The sequence below is a fragment of the Rutidosis leptorrhynchoides genome, chromosome 3, assembly GCF_046630445.1.
Source record: "Rutidosis leptorrhynchoides isolate AG116_Rl617_1_P2 chromosome 3, CSIRO_AGI_Rlap_v1, whole genome shotgun sequence".
In the NCBI taxonomy this organism is placed as follows: domain Eukaryota; kingdom Viridiplantae; phylum Streptophyta; class Magnoliopsida; order Asterales; family Asteraceae; genus Rutidosis; species Rutidosis leptorrhynchoides.
The window spans coordinates 54,637,781-54,655,175 of record NC_092335.1 but is presented as its reverse complement, the minus strand read 5'-3'; the positions used below and the strand labels follow the sequence as shown (position 1 = coordinate 54,655,175).

The 17,395-nt window shown below is 37.8% G+C and overlaps 1 protein-coding gene across 1 annotated transcript; it reads right to left on the bottom strand.

The window, feature by feature from the left end:
• Nucleotides 1-11,681: 11,681 nt before the first annotated feature.
• On the bottom strand, nt 11,682-12,152 carry LOC139899989 (uncharacterized). The gene has a single exon (XM_071882809.1). The coding sequence runs from the start codon at nt 12,150-12,152 to the stop codon at nt 11,682-11,684; it is 471 nt and encodes a 156-aa protein (XP_071738910.1).
• Between the last annotated feature and the right edge of the window lie 5,243 nt (nt 12,153-17,395).

Here is a 17,395-nt window from a genome sequence, read left to right as displayed (position 1 = left end):
TGTAGCTAACCCTCAGGGTGTAGCTTCTTGGCGTTGTTCACATCGTCGTTAGTGAACTTATATTTTGTTGATGTATCTTTAGCTCGTTGCCTAGTGATCGTACGGTATGCTTAGATTAGCTAGCCTTTATGCTTGGATGCTCCGGTATGCGGTATTTGATATTTTGTGGCTTGTCCTTTTTATGCATATATATGTATGTGGTATGTTATCACTCACTAAGCGTTAGCTTACCCTCTCGTTGTTTACATTTTTATAGATTTGCTTGGATGCGGTGGCTCGGTTAAGCGTGGGAACTAGTGGACTCGCGTAGTTGCTTTAGAAGGCTTGCATTTGGATTTGATTAGGATTGGTTAGCGTATCCCCAATCGCCATGCTCGGCTTTGTTTTGTGTTAAAAATCATGTGGTTGAAAACTTGAATTTTGTACGAAAGTCGTAAAATGGCCGATGTGGGCCCGGTCTCGTAAAACTTATTTTTTATGAATGGAACGTGTTAGTTTTTCATATATGAATATGTTGTGAAAAGCGTTTAGTCTAAATACGTCGGGAAGTGGTCAAACATTTTCACGTTTCAAGACTTTTTGGACAGACCAGATCGGCGCGCCGCGCGGGGTACTGGCGCGCCGCGCCAGTTGCTGAACAAACAAAATTTTTTTTGTGATACTTTAAGCGGGTTCGAACGTGGTTTGGTTTGGGTTGTTACAAGTGGTATCAGAGCATGGTCTAAGGGATTTAGGTGACTTGAGATAGGTGCCTAGACTTAGACTTTTGTGTGTGCTTAATTTGTTGCGGGACTTGTAGGATTACGGGTCGAAATGGGTTTAGTTAGTGCCTTGTTTATAGGTTGACTAACGTTTATATTAGTAAGGCGGATATTATTAATATATGATTGTGTTGTGATGATAATTCTCGCGTGTGTTTATATCGCGTAGAATTTCGTTTGTGTTTATTTATAGCATCGAGCGAGACAGTCGTTGTACTAACAAGTCGATACAGCGTGTGTGCGTAATAAGGACTTGCAAACCTTATTACGGGTGCAAATCATGTCTAGCAAGTGATGTACGACTAGTGTTTAGCAAGATGGAGGAGGTATTGTGTGTGTTTTATACGTTTGTGGTCTGATCGCTTTGCATTCCTTAGAATGGCAACATGAAATGGGATTGAGACGAACGACGTGGAGTTTAACGCTAGAGTTACGGCCGCCGTTGCGGAGCAAATGAGTGCGTTTCGAGAAGAAATGGATAGGAAGTATTCCGAACTTCAAGGTAGTAGTGGAATGGAGCGTTGTCTTAAGAACTTCATGAGGACTAAACCCCCAATGTATGACAGGAAACCGGATCCTTTGATAAGCACAACTTGGATCTCGGATGTCGAAGGGTGTTTTCGTACTATTGAATGCCCTCCCGAGAAGAGGACAAGACTCGCTACTAGTTTGTTGCGGGGTAGGGCGAAGGATTGGTTGGATGGTAAGATTGATCTTGTCGGTGGTGAACCGTTTATGGCGTTATCATGGGACGAGTTTAAGAAGGAATTCTTCAAGGAGTTCCGAACTTCAGTCGATTTGTCGGAAATGCGTAATGAGTTGCGAAAATTGCAACAGGGTTCTATGGATTTGAATACTCTCAAGACGACCTTTATGGCGAAGGCTCGTTTTTGCCCGGAGTATTTGGGGAATGATCGTTTGTTGATGGGGGATTTTTATCGGACCTTGAATGACGACTTGAAGAGTAAAATTAGCCTGGGTCAAGCGAAATCGTTTGCAGAATTATTTGACTTGGCTAGAGGTTTCGATTCGTATTCACGATCGAAGAGGTGTGAACCTTCAAGTGAGAGAAGGGTTGTTTCGTATGGTGCTCCAAGTAAGAGGACTAAGAGTCCGAGCGTGAGTACGGGTGGTACGCGGACGAGTATATTGGATTCTAGTGCGCCTAGATGTTACAATTGTGGCGTGAGGGGTCACAAGTCTTAGGAATGTTCGGTACCAAAGAGTGATGGCATGGTGTGCTTCAATTGCCAAGAAGAAGGACATCGTAAGTCGGAATGTCCCAAGTTAGCGGGGACGGGTGCGGCAAGGAGACGTTAAGGTACGTTTCGTTTTAATAAATATGTCCTTTGATTATTTATTAAGTGCTGTTGAATTTGAGTTTGTAAAATGCCTTGTGTTGTGTATATTGTTGTTATGGGTGACGTTCCTAATGGAAGTACCCTATGGTGATGTTTTGATTAATGGGCGAAGGGCGTAAGACTTGGTGCAACCAAGCATTCCTTAGTATTTGGAAATGTTTCTACCAAGCCATGGAAATGGGTTTTGGTGTTCGATTGTTAAGCGCGTGTTCGCTATAGTGTGGAAGTTGATGAACCATGAGGTTCGTCGGGTGGTTGGAACCCTTGAGATCGAGTGTTTTGAATCTCGATGTATGTTGGTAATGGAGTTTATATGACGCGACATTAGGTGCCTCTTTTATACCTACTAGCGTGGTGTTCAACTCCGATTGTGTTGCGGTTACATTGTACTTAGGGTACCAAAGTGAAACCCTTAGGTACATGAGTGATCGGGTGAAATTTGACAAACTAAAGCAATTGGATGATTGCGAGAGTAGAGTGGTGTAATTTGCGGTACACTTTTCGTTCGAAGTGTTTAAGGATTGGTTGAAATCCTTCGTGTGCTCAAGGTGGGAGCAAGATATGGTGATGGGTCGTGTGAACCCAATTGTTGGTAAAGTCTACCTTTGGTAGCATTATACGGTTGTACAAGATGCGGTTATGGAACGTAGTTCCAAGTGGGGGAGTTACACTCCCGCACGAGGAAGTCCTAGTGTGAGATTTCGAATGACGTTTTTAGTAGATCCGAAAATTGTGTTGGGACCTAGTTTTGGTCGATTTGTGGTAGAGAACAATTCCGGTTAGATTGTACTTATGGTTTGGATTTAAATTATCACCGAGGTGATAATGTGGTAAATCTCGTTGAGAGATAATGGACGTGTTGGGCGAGCGGGGTGAAATCCCTCGGTTAAGGGATGTGTGTATCGGATTCCCTTTTAGAGAACTATTGTTGGGTACCTATGTTTGATATAGGCGGTTCTTGCTCGATTGTGTGAATGGTTAGTGGTATCCGTTAGGATTCACTATGGCGTAGCAGAGCGCGATGTTACGCTACTCGTTGTTCGAGGCCAAAAGGGCGTTGATTGATGAAGCATGACCTTCGGGGTCCGCTGACTTCATCATGGTAGTACGTGATTGGTGGAGCATGACTTTCGGGGTCCGCTGACTTCATCATGAGCGTGGTGTTATATCGGTGAAGCATGACTTTCGGGGTCTGCTGACTTCATCCGGTGTTGAGATTGGTGAAGCATGACCTTCGGGGTCCGCTGACTTCATCATGGGATTACTGATTGGTGGAGCATGACCTTCGGGGTCCGCTGACTTCATCATGAGGGTAGTGTTATATTGGTGGAGCATGACCTTCGGGGTCCGCTGACTTCATCAAGGGAGTAGTGTTATGTCGGTATGGTGTAACATTATCGGGAAATGTGAGTACCGGTGGGAAATGCGAGTACCATTCCTGTGTTGAGATTGTGGATCGCGTATGTTTTCGGATTCACGATGGCGCGTGTAGTTCGGTCATCTTATTGTGGAAGTGAGTCGCGTGTAGTTCGGATTCACAAATGACTCGTGTGGTTTCGGTCATTGTATTGAGGAGTGAGTCTCGTGTAGTTCGGATTCACAAATGACTCGTGTAGTTCGGTCATTCCTCTGGGATAGTGACTCTTATGTAGTTCGGATTCACTAAGGCGCGTGTAGTTCGGCCAATCCCGATTGTTGTTGAGGTGAAGGTAGTGAGTCGCGTGTGGTTTCGGATTCACTAAGGCACGTGTAGTTTTCGGCCAGCCTTCGTGTTGTGTGATCTGTCGGTTGTTTATACACCGATGGTGGGGTCGTAAGGATCATGATGTTTGATCTATTGGTTGTTTTATACACCAATGGTGGGGTCGTAAGGACCATGTGTGATCTATCGGTGGTTTTATACACCGATGGTTGGGTCGTGAGGGCCATGATGTTTGATCTATTGGTCGTTTGATATGCCAATGGTGGGGTCGACCATGTTGTATGTTTAGTGATGCGATAGCCGTGTTTCGCTCACATGATGTTACGGGTGTGACGATAGTTGATTTTGTCCACCTTGGGATTTGCGTTTCCATAGTAGTTTTGGGAGCTATCGGTACTAGCCGTTGGATTATGATGTTACGGTAGTTGCGTATGGGTCGTATTGAGCACTACAAGGGATGTTTAGTGGTAAGTGTTATCCGTAAGGATTTACTTCTTCTCGGTCTTCGTCGGTTTAGATGGTTGACTTTATTTTGATGTGCGGTGGTTACTAGCGATGTACTTGGTATGGTATGCTAGGGGTTGATATCTCGGTTCGAGACTGGTTGAGTATTTCCCGGTGTGAGGGATTGAGCATGGTTTTAGTGCTCGGGATTACGGGTTTATCGATAAATCGCGGGTGACCATTTTAGTTGTTAGAGGCGATTTGTTGGGAAGAATTGTCTAGGAAAGTTCGGATTGGGACTTATGATTGAGGACCGTTGAGTAGGTCCGGAATGGTTAAGTGGTGAAGATCACGAGGACGTAATCGATTTTAAGTGGGGGAGAGTTGTAAGACCTGGATTTGATTCTGCCCAGTCGCGCGCCGCGCGGGGTTATGGCGCGCCGCGCCATATGTCGCTGGCAGACCCCTTTTGTTATTTTAGAGTTTTTAAAAGGGCATTTCGGTCTTTTCGCGTTTGAGCCAGATTTGAGGACTTAACCTCCTCCACCCATTTCATTTATTCATTTCTTTTTCCTTTTCTTTTCATATTTCTCTCAAGAACTCAAACACCCATTTGATTCAAAGAGATTTTTGGAAAGGAAGAAGCGGGTTTTGATCTTTGGTGTAGTAGACAAGTTTGTTCTCATCGTTCTTAGCTACGCGGTGATACTAGTGGTAAGCTCTAACTCCGAATTTCATTTTTGTGTTCATCATTCAAATTTGGGGCTTTTGATTGTATGATTCATAGATAGAACCCATTTAGTTGTTAATTGAAGATTAACACCAAGATTCGGGTTTATAAGTGTTAAAGGCGGGTTTTGGGTTGGTTAATGATTTAACCATGTTTAAGACTTGAGAATGGTGTATAATCACTAGTATTAGTGATTATTGATGTATTGGAGACCTTTAGGGTTCTTGTGGTTGACTAATTTTGACTAGAGTCAAAGTGGGTTTGTTGATGATTATGACCCGAATGTCGATTCGATGAGGTTTATAAACTTAAAATAGATTAAGTTGAAGTATAAAACCGAGTTAAATATGTTTTGGTGTCAAAACTTGTAATTGGTGAGATTTTGACTTTATGGGTCAAAATTAGGGTTTATGGGCGATTTTGAGAACGATAAGTGGTTAACACTTGTGTTCGGGTTTAATTGGCATATTAGGACCATTATCACTTGTGTTAGTGATTATTGGTTAGTTTAGGCACGGTTTGTGCTTGGAAGTGCAATTGGGTCGAAATTGCACTAAGTGTCGAATTGGGTTGGTTTGTAAATCCATCCTAATTGTGTTGTGGTATTTATGATTATGGATTAGGTGCTTTCCATTGACGAGTTGCGGATTATTTGGAAGCGTTTCATCAAGGCGACAAGGTGAGTGTTAATATCCTATGTGCATATGTATGTGTAGGATGGGTGCGGGTCGGGTGAAGTGATTCTCGGCTATAGAGCTCACTTCACATATAAGTGGTTTTGATGGACTTGTGTATAGGTCCAATTGACACGGTTGTGCGTTTTGGTTGATCACCTTTGGCGAGGTACACATTTGGTGTGTACATTATCACACGTGGTTGTGATGTGAATGATATAACCCCAATGGCGAAGGGTTTTGATGTTGAGAAGTGAGTCGCGTGTAGTTCGGATTCACGATGACGCGTGTAGTTCGGTCATCTTATTGAGGTAGTAATCTCGTGTGGTTTCGGATTACTAGGGCTCGTGTAGTTCGACCAATCTCGATGTTGTCTTGTTGAAGATAGTAATCTCGTGTGGTTTCGAATTACTAAGGCTCGTGTAGTTCGGCCAATCTTCATTGTGGTGTTTGGTATTTCGGTAATGGGTTAATGGGTTAACCTTATTCGTTTATATATTGTTATATATATATTGTTGTATTGTCGTGATGTAGCTAACCCTTCGGGTGTAGCTTCTTGGCGTTGTTCACATCGTCGTTAGTGAACTTATATTTTATTGAGGTATCTTTAGCTCGTTGCCTAGTGATCGTACGGTATGCTTAGATTAGCTAGCATTTATGCTTGGATGCTCCGGTATGCGGTATTTGATATTTTGTGGCTTGTCCTTTTTATGCATATATATGTATGTGGTATGTTATCACTCACTAAGCGTTAGCTTACCCTCTCGTTGTTTACATTTTTATAGATTTGCTTGGATGCGGTGGTTCGGGTAAGCGTGGGAACTAGTGGACTCGCGTAGTTGCTTTAGAAGGCTTTCTTTTGGATTTGATTAGGATTGGTTAGCGTATCCCCAATCGCCATGCTCGGCTTTGTTTTGTGTTAAAAATCATATGGTTGAAAACTTGAATTTTGTACGAAAGTCGTAAAACGGCCGATGTGGGCCCGGTCTCGTAAAACTTATTTTTTATGAATGGAACGTGTTAGTTTTTCATATATGAATATGTTGTGAAAAGCGTTTTGTCTAAATACGTCGGGAAGTGGTCAAACATTTTCACATTTCAAGACTTTTTGGACAGACCAGATCGGCGCGCCGCGCGGGGTACTGGCGCGCCGCGCCAGTTGCTGAACAAACAAATTTTTTTTTTGTGATACTTTAAGCGGGTTCGAACGTGGTTTGGTTTGGGTTGTTACAGCTTAATAGAGTTCCTAACAAAAGAAACAAGATTATATCTTATGAACTTTGGAATAAAAGGAAATCTAACTTGAATTATCTTCGGGTATGGGGTTGTAGGGCGGTTGTAAGACTGCCTGATCCCAAAAAGAAAAATTTAGGTGAAAGAGGTATAGATTGCATTTTTATTGGATATGTTGAACATTCCAAGGCATATAGGTTCTATGTAATAGAGTCTAATGAATTTGTCTCATTCAATTCTGTGATTGATTTAAGGGATGCAATCTTTGATGAAAATCGATTTTCATCTATACCTAGACCAAAGGATACGATTCCAAGTAACAATGGAATCAATAAGGATTGAAATGATGAAGTCTCTGAAAAGGCTGTTGATCAGTCACTTGAGCTTCGGAAAAGCAAAAGAGAAAGGAAACCTAAATCATTTGGACCAAATTTTCAACTATACTTAGTTGAAGGTTCCAGGGATGATGTTTCTACCCAATATTCGTATTGTTTCAATGTTGATGATGATCCTAAAACATATGATGAAGCAATGAGGTCTCAAGATGTTGCTTTCTGGAAAGAAGCAATTAATGATGAGATTGATTCCATCATGGGCAATAATACTTGGGTGTTAGCTGATCTACCTCCTGGTTGCAAACCTTTGGGTTGCAAATGGATCTTCAAAAAGAAGATGAAGGTGGATGGAACTATTGAAAAGTTCAAGGCAAGGTTAGTCATTCAAGGCTTTAGACAAAAGTCTGGAATTGACTATTTTGATACTTATGCTCCCGTGGCACGTATCACTACCATTAGACTGTTGATTGCTTTGGCTACAATTCACAATCTGGTTATTCACCAGATGGATGTGAAGACAGCATTCTTGAATGGTGAATTGGATGAGGAGGTTTATATGAATCAACCTCAAGGCTTTGTCATGCCAGGTAATGAAGGCAAGGTGTGCAAACTTGTGAAGTCCTTATATGGTTTGAAACAAGCACCTAAGCAATGGCATCAAAAATTTGATGGAGTGGTTTTATCTAGTGGTTTTAAATTAAACCAAGCAGATAAATGTGTATATAGCAAATTTGATGATTCTGGTAAACGAGTTATTATTTGTCTATATGTTGATGACATGTTAATCTTTGGAACTGACCAATGTCAGGTTGATTTAACAAAAGAATTTTTGTCTTCAAAGTTCTCCATGAAAGATATGGGGGAGGCTGACGTTATCCTTGGTATTAGGATTAAACGTGAAAGCAAAGGAATTTCTATTTCTCAATCTCATTATATTGAGAAGGTGTTGAAGAAGTTCAATTGCTTTGACTGTACTCCTGTGAGTACACCTGTAGATCCAAGTGAGAAGCTTATGCCTAACCAAGGTAAAGTTGTTACTGTATCACAACTTGAGTATTCTCAGGTGATTGGCTGTTTGATGTATTCCATGACATATACAAGGCCGGATATTGCTTTTGCTGTGGGAAAATTGAGTAGATATACTAGTAATCCTAGTACTCATCACTGGAAAGCAATTAGGCGGGTATTGAAGTATTTAAAGAAAACTATGGACTATAGTTTATCTTATAGTGGATTTCCTTCTGTAATAGAAGGATATTCTGATGCGAGTTGGATAACCAATGTTGAAGACCATTCTTCAACAACTGGTTGGGTATTCTTGCTTGGTGGAGGTGCCATCTCATGGGATTCCAAGAAGCAAACTTGTATTACCAACTCAACGATGGAATCTGAGTTTGTTTTGCAGCCTCTGCTGCTGGTAAAGAGGCAGAATGGCTTAAAAACTTGATTCATGAGATACCATTGTGGCTTAAACCTATAGCCCCTATGTCTATCCACTGTGATAGTGCTGCTACATTAGCAAAGGCTTATAACCAGATGTACAATGGGAAGTCTAGACACTTGGGTGTCAAACATAGCATGATTCGTGAACTCATCATGAATGGGGTGATTTCTATAGAGTTTGTGAAGTCACAACAGAACTTAGCTGATCACTTGACGAAGGGATTAGCTAGAGACTTGGTTAATAAGTCTGCTAAAGGGATGGGTTTAAAGTCCACATAAATTTCTAATTATAAGATACCCAATTCCCTTCTGATGAAAATTAGAAGTTGAATTCAATGTGGAAGGCTTATACTTAGAAATTTGGAGTACATAAAATTTTATATCATCCCAAGGTATGGTATGTACTCGGACCTGTTGAAGGTGAGGATGAAGTTTAGCTTCTTAATGGTTTATTTGAAAAGTGCAATAGCAGGTGCATGACTGAAATGAACTACCTATGTTATTGTGAAGTTTTGCCGCTTCAAGAAAGCTTTGGACTTTTAGCTTTGGATACAATCATGAAAGGATATGGACACATGGCTTGTAAAGTGTCAGGATAGCTTTAGAGTATTTGAAAACTTATGTGTATGTTATTTTTAGGTATTCAAATGGGTTGAAGGGTTCAATTCTTAGAACACCCTGATTCTAAAATATTTGGAATGTGTAATGTACTAAGGTGAAAATTCAATCTTCAAGATATTTTCATTTATGCATGAGTTTTGTTTTATTTGTTTATTTCTCATGAAACGAATTGCACTAAATTGGGGAGGATTGTTGGAAATTTAGTGTAATTGAGGGATTTAGTCTACACTTGTAAATGCGTTAGGAGGTACGGAGTGTACACCCATTAAGTGATAGATTACCCGGACCCAAGTGGTTTTCCTTTAGTCACTATAATGACTTAGTCAGCTCGAAATTTGACTAAGTGTTTTCGTGCTTAGTCTTCTTAGTAAGCATGAGTTGTGATGCTTAGTCTTCTTAGTAAGCATGAAATGTTTTCGTGCTAGGTATTCTTAGTCAGCACGAGATTTGACTAAGTGTTCTCGTGCTATGTCTTCTTAGTCAGCACGAGGTTTGACCAAGTGTTCTCATGCTAACCATGAAGAGGCAGCACGACATTTTCGTGCTACACATGAAGAGGCAGCACGACATTTTCATGTTAAATTTCACTAAGTGTTTTGGTGCTACCTTTGAAGAGGAAGCACAAGAAGCTACATAAAACATTTAGCATGAAATTTATGATTTGGTGTGTTATCTAAAAGGTTGAGTGATTCATGAAAGTATTATTCTTCTAACTACTTTTGCTTTAATAAGTGAAATGAATAATACTTGTAATCTTATCATGAAAGTATTATTCTTTTAACCACTTTTACTTTAATAAGTGGAATAAATAATACTTGTAATCATATCATGAAAGTATTATTCATGTAACCAATTTTGCTTTGATAAGTGAAATGGATAATACTTGTAATCACTCTTGTTTGATAATGAAAAGTATAACATATCTTATGTAAAAGTGACAACATTTTCTTTGATAATGGAAATGATATTATTGTTCATGAAACCACTTGTTAAAGTTACGAAAGATATATATTACAAATAGGCCAAGTGATATTATATATATCTTTACCAATAATTGTGGGTGCCTATATATATAGATGATTATCATTCATGAGAAGGGGTGAAAAGAAGAAGTAATACACACATACAAAGAAAATACCTTAATACTCTTAAGCAAAAAGGATTCTTGTTTTGTGCCAAAAACAAGAATTAATCTCTGTCTTATCCCAAAGTGATATTCGTGTAACCCAGGCAATAAGGGTCGAATAATTACTTTCGGAAAGTGATACCACGATTCAGTGATTTATCCGGTCATCGATTATTTTATCCTACACAAAATGTTCTAAAACATCCAACAAATACTCCGTATAAAATAGATTCACTATTTTAGACTAAATACTTTGTAATTATTGGTTATTAAAGTATATAGTAACGTGTTAACATGATTTTTAACAAAACGCAGTTACTAAAGTTCTTTTTCTATTTAACACAATTCAGGAAACAAAGTCAACCTTAAAAAAATCTCATGCTCTTTCACGGGACAAGCTCGAACAATGGAAATACTTGTTTAAACACGTTTCACCATATTCACTGACAAATGTTCTTTATGCAATTAATAAATAAATAAAAAAGATGTAAAATATGAATAAATTGAATGAAATTTATAAAACAAGGAACGTCATAAAATCATCAACTCTTAGGCATTTCTTTCATAAAACACGTAAGAATTAACCGACTTCACCGACCCTCATAAAATTAAATGCCAATGGCAATGCAAACTTTCTAAACTGGGACTCTCAACAAATCTTATTAATTAATCCTCATTCTTAAAAGTAAATTAAATTAAATTTATACAAATAACTAGATAGAATTGATCGTATGACTTAGCCAAGCTTATCATTAAACTCTAAATCATGGAGCCATTTATTAGTAGCTGTATATTAATAGTAATCCTACGTATGTGATCGAATCTCTCGTTCTTCATCAGTAGTTCAGTAATAGAGCGTAGAGGTGTATTATTACTTTTGTATATAATTGACTATTTGGTTTGGAGAGCGGTCCGTCTGGACTTGAAAGAATAATGAGTTGGTCAAACGTTAACCTTTTGTAAATTGTAATGGTTGGTTGATAATGTTACTATTTGTAATGTTAATTTGTTTATTTTCTTAAGGAAAACAGTACTAACGAAATGATTTTATTTTTTTTGAAAAGCAATCATCTCATTACTTCAAATATTTACAACAATACGAATATTACATGAAACAAGAAAGCATCTACCCTAGGACCGGTGAAAACAAGAAAACAAGAACACGAAGACAAATTACAGACTCTTGACTAGCACGAAACGAACAGCTCTACTCTAAAGTTAACCAGGATCAAAGATTACACATGGGTAGAGCTATTGGAGCCATGAAAGTGTCATCTTTTTCAATCGGTTTGCAATCCACTCGAAACTTTTAACTTGAACCTCTTGAATCAACAATGAAGCCATCCATGAAGATTTTCGGAAGATTTTGTAATTGCGATTTTGCCATATCTTATTTGCGCATACCCACACCGAGGCTTGCCAAATTTTTGATTGTATGGACGAATTTGGGAATCGGTTACCATCTTGGAGTAAATCACAAAGACTTGCCCCATTTGGAAACGTCAATCCCCACCATTTGAAAAGCCTTTTCCAAACATCCACCGCATACGAACATTTTAGCAAAACGTGTTCTATGCTCTCTAGGTCTTCGTTACAAATCGGACAACGAATAGAGTCAAGGTCAATTCCTTTTTTCTCGAGTTCCACTCTTACCGGGAGTCTATTCCTTTGAGCCCGCCACACGAATATGCCTATTTTTTCCGGAACCAAATTGTTGCGCATTGTTTCCATCGGACATGCTGCGTCTTGGAGCAGTTTTTCGTCAATTAGTTCACGTAGAACCGATGATGAAAACAACCGTTATTACTAAGATTACACGACCATGAGTCAAACGAACCATCTGCAAATCTGAAATCTCCAAGAATACTTTCAAGCTGAGACAATTCGGCACATGTTCTTCCTGTTGGATGACGATCCAACTCCAATTTATGCGAATACCATTTTCTGAATTTATGATTTTGTCTTCGCTTTTTGCTTGCTTATGCCTTTCCAACCTATACTAACGAAATGATTTATTTTATTATCATTGCATATGTTAATCTATAGTTTCTTTTAAAATTCTATAACGATGATGTCATTATTACGCTAATTTTTTTGTTAAAAAAAATCAAAAAACAAAAGAAAAAAATCTAAGCATGGTGGGTGACGTCATTAATCTAAATAGTTTTGAATTAAAATTAAATCTTATTAATTAATTATTATTATTAATAATTATTAAAATTATTAAAATTAAATAATTTTGAATTATTTTAATTAATTATTTTGAATTAAGTACGAGAATGTATAAAAGCTAAGTAGAAGGAAACCAATTTTAAATATATATTTTAATTTACACTTTTAAAATAAAATGACAACCAATATTATCTCTTATGATTGGATGTGAATTGTTTAATATGCATTTTAGGTGTTTGATGAAATGTTCGGCTGACGAGTTTCTTAATCGGACTCTGTAGTTCCACGGGTTATTAAACTAAATGACTTTAGCATTTACATTCACTTAATACTTAAAACATATTATTAAACTGTTTTGTTTAAACAAACTCGTGGTTCCACGGGTCATTTCACTACTATGTTAATTATAAGTTTTGGGGCAAAATGTAATTAATGGGTGACAGCTCGAAACCATTCGACATTCTTTTTGATAAAAGTATAAAACTTGCTTAATTCAGATTGTTGATTAAGTTTAATTATCCAATCACACACACGCATATTTATTTTTACCCCCGAAAAATTGTTATATTTAAAGTATTTCAAAAGCAAAAGACCCCAACTAGCTATTGCAATTGACCGTAATTAACATGATTAGCGACATAAAGATTGTAACAGACTGAAACCGGGGTTAGAAGTAAGATTACTTAATTGCCCTGAGGTTTATATTTGTGTTTAAAATATGCTTTTATTTTAATAATATGTTTATTATTAATTGATTATGTAGTTAAGACCAGTTTGTGACAAAGGTCGCATAACAGGTTCGTTTGTTTAATTTGGACTCCGTTAGGACCTCCTAACGAAATACGAAAGATATTAGATAACTGGTAAATACCCGTGTGTTATGGGGTATGGGTTTTAACCCATTTATAAGCCTGCTTCCAGACTTTTCTTGCATTTTCCCCAAATTAGAAAATCTAGCTCGTACCCAAACTCTTACTCCCTTGAAACCCTAACTTGATCCAAGCTTGAAATCAGTTTGTGGAGCTTTAGGAACTGATTTATATCATCTTTGTGATCATCAAACCAGGTTTGTTTGTTTAAATTCGTGTGTTAATTCTTAAAGAAATGGGTTTGGGTGTAAAGTGGGTTTTAGGTATTTTGAGCTTGAATCTTCATGTTTTGTATTTGCATATGTTAATTGATGTTAGAAATAGTTGTTATATGATTTATATGATGTTTTTCATGTGGTTTTGAGGTTAGAACTTGCGAAAATCGAGCTTTTGGGCCAAAAACACGAAAATCGGCGTGCAGGAGCTGTTCTTTAGCTCCCACACGAGTGACAGGTCACCCGTACAAGTGACCACACTTGTGAGGGTCAACCGTGCGTGTGTGGACTCACTCGCACGAGTGAGACCTCAGTCACTCGTGTGAGCACAGGGTCAGATTTGTGGAAACTTATTTTGGTCATAACTTTCAAACCGTAACTCCGTTTTTGATGAATCAAGTATCGTTGGAATCGTAATGAAAAATCCTTTCCAATGGTATAATTTTTAGAAGCTATATCAGAATTTATTTGAGTCAAAAATAGAGGTATTAACGTGTGTGTCTAGTGTGCATGCGTTAATTTGTTATTATGGGTTGAATTCTTGATATAGGCTTATGAATGATTGATTTTATGATGAATATAGGTTGGAAAATGTTATTACATGTTACTATTGATGATCCTTTTCACTCGCACGAGTGAGCCTTCACTCGCACGAGTGAGATTTCACTCGTACGATTGATGTGGTCAACCGCATGGTGAACCGCACGAGTGAGTGGATACTTGAACTTATATATTTGAAAGTTAGATCGTACGGTTGAGATGTGACTCATACGAGTCATATGTCACTCGTGTGGTCAACCGTACGGATCCACTGTTGTTTAATTAGATATTTGGCCAAGGACCAAAGGTACGAGTGAGGTGTCAACCGCACGGTTGAGGTTCCTCAGACATGCGGATGAGTGTCACTCGTACGGTTGACACGTCAGATTTGTTAAGTGTTCAAGTGTTTATATATTGATGTTATTGTCTTGTTGCTGGGATGATATCAAGACATGATTACTGACTTGGTTATGTTTATTCTCAGGTGAAAAGGATAAAGAGAAAGCTCAGTAGTTAGAATCTGAGCCGTTGCTGGTAATTGGTGAGTGGGTCTATCTCCGGATAGAGTATTAAGTAGCTGACACGCTACTTGTTCAGACTCTTTATTACTATGTTTATGTTCTGTACGATTACCATGCGTAGTTACATATTGCCATGCTAGTTAGGACGATTGCATGACTATTTATCTGTGATCTTATGTGTGCACTGTTTGTTTGACACCAACCGAGGCAGCAAGGTTGGGAACCCTCCAAGGCAGCAAGGTATGGTTGATGTGAGGTCGACAGTGGTAGCCTGGTCGGGTCATGAGTTACTGATTGTTCAGTATAGCATAGAAGGACGCATGTGTTGCGTCTGGACGGTTATGCAGTGAAATCAGTAAAGCGGACTATCGGTAGACTGTAGCTTGATCAACTAAGTCGTGTGCTCGTACAAGCCGCCGATCCTCATATTGTCATTTATTGTTTATGCTAGTTCAGGACGTTAGCATAAATGTGACCCCTTGCATGTTCAGTTGCTTATGCTTGGTCTGTTAGATAGTATTCACTCACTTAGCTGTGTGCTAATTCCCCCACAATTTCACCCCTTACAGATTTAGGTACTGTTGGTTAGGATGGGTGTTGCTGTTGGGTTGAAGACATGTTTGACTACGTGCTTAACTCTGATGTTCTCTGGTTTTATGATGTTTTCATGTAACACCGATGTTTGGGATATTGTAATAACGTTAACTAAGTTAATTTGATAACTATGGTTTGTAAATGTTATCTAAGGGCATTTATGTAAATTCAGTCTTCCGCTGTGAAAAAAAATCAGGGTGTTACAAATGTGATATCAGAGCATGGTTTAGCAGCAAGTACGTGCGCGTATTTGTTCCTAAACCCTGAGTTAAGCCAAACATGTCGGTGGGTGGGGTTAAGTGAATGCAGGATAGTATGTGCGTTAGTTGTGATTGAACTAACCTATTATCTACTAAGTTTTTGTGTGAAGTGATGTGATAAGATATGTATGAAGATCGATCAAATCCTGCAGATGCCCCGTTGACCCTCAGCATTGTCAGAGATCTGTTGATGACATCAAGATTGATTTTGATTAGCCAGGAGTGTCGCATTAAAGTATCAAGTGGATAAAGATGTATATGAGTTGCAATGATAAAGGAAGTTACGAGATACAAAAGAAAAAGATAAATGAGATGAAACAATGACAATCAAAATTGATTCTGGCTACCATTGCTGTAATGATTGTAATCAATAGTGGAGTGGGTCCGGGTGTAGTGACCCGGAAATTTCAACCAAATTTAAACCAAACTCTCGATACGATTTAATATCTTTTACACGATAAGTAAAGTCTGTAATGTTGAGTCTCGAACATTTTGGAACTACGTTCATATAATCAATTGACCTTCGACTGCTCTCGATGATTCACGAACAATTAATTGTAATTAGATATGTGTGTATGTATATATAAATAATAATTCAAAATATAATTTAATGTATTATATGTTGTTGTTATTAAAAATTAATAAAATAAAAATAGGGTATTATAATAATTATTATTTAAAATATATCTATATATATAAATAAAATATGTTAAAAATAAATATTTAATGATTGTAATACTCGTTTGATGTCCCGATTGATATTAAGCAAGTTTAATTCAAACTTATATGATTTTAAAATAAACGGTGATCCTAAAATGAGTTATATAAGTTATAGTCTTATTAAAAGTATATTTAGGATCTAATTATTTAATTTTAACACTTTTTATATTTTACTCATAAATGAGAGGGACAGTTGATGTACTTTTTTATTCATTAAATTAATGACTAAATTTTATACCATCATGACCTAAATAAATAAAGACATTTAATTTAAAATTTGGGATTTTTTTTAGGAACATTTTTATACGACAACTGTTTAGCAATGGACACGATATAACACTCCATGAATTGAAAATATCAAACTGTAGGTACTATCATCCAATTAAGCCGGCTGCTATGCTGTAGATGGTTTGAAAAGATCCTAATAACAATGCTATGATTGATTATTATATTATTTATCATTATTATATTATTATTATTAATTATTATTATATTATAATTATTAATACATTAAACAATATGTAATCTGTGTACATATATGAATATCATGGTTATGCAAAGCAAACACCATCTTCAACCTCCAATTAGACAAATCACCAAGAAAACCATCTTTTATTTTTGCAAGTTATACGTATGATTTCTTTTGTCAAAACCACCACCTTTCGAACCACAACCATCATCACCAATTAACCATGTTCGACACCACCACCATCTTAACAAACTCGACACCCATCAACCCTCTTCACCGTGAGCACAACCCGCCACCACCACCGTAGGACACCATAATCCACCATCTATTTATTCTCCATAATATATATAATTGACATATACACATGCATTAATTCAACTAAACCCATATATCTATGTCTGTTTTTCTATTTGAGATTAATAACACCATCTCCAATCTATCTCTTTCTTCTACGTTGTTAGAAAACCATCGACCACGTAACTAAGTCATCAACACCTTATAATGTCTACAAACCCACCACCCTCAACGGCTGTGAACCACCGGTTACCACCAAACATCAACTCAAAACCGCTGCTTTTCAGTTTCTGTTTCAACTATAAACCGTC

Bases quoted from the DNA above. Each gene is read 5' to 3' on its own strand.
- LOC139899989 (XM_071882809.1), bottom strand. From the start codon at position 12,152: ATGCGCAACAATTTGGTTCCGGAAAAAATAGGCATATTCGTGTGGCGG.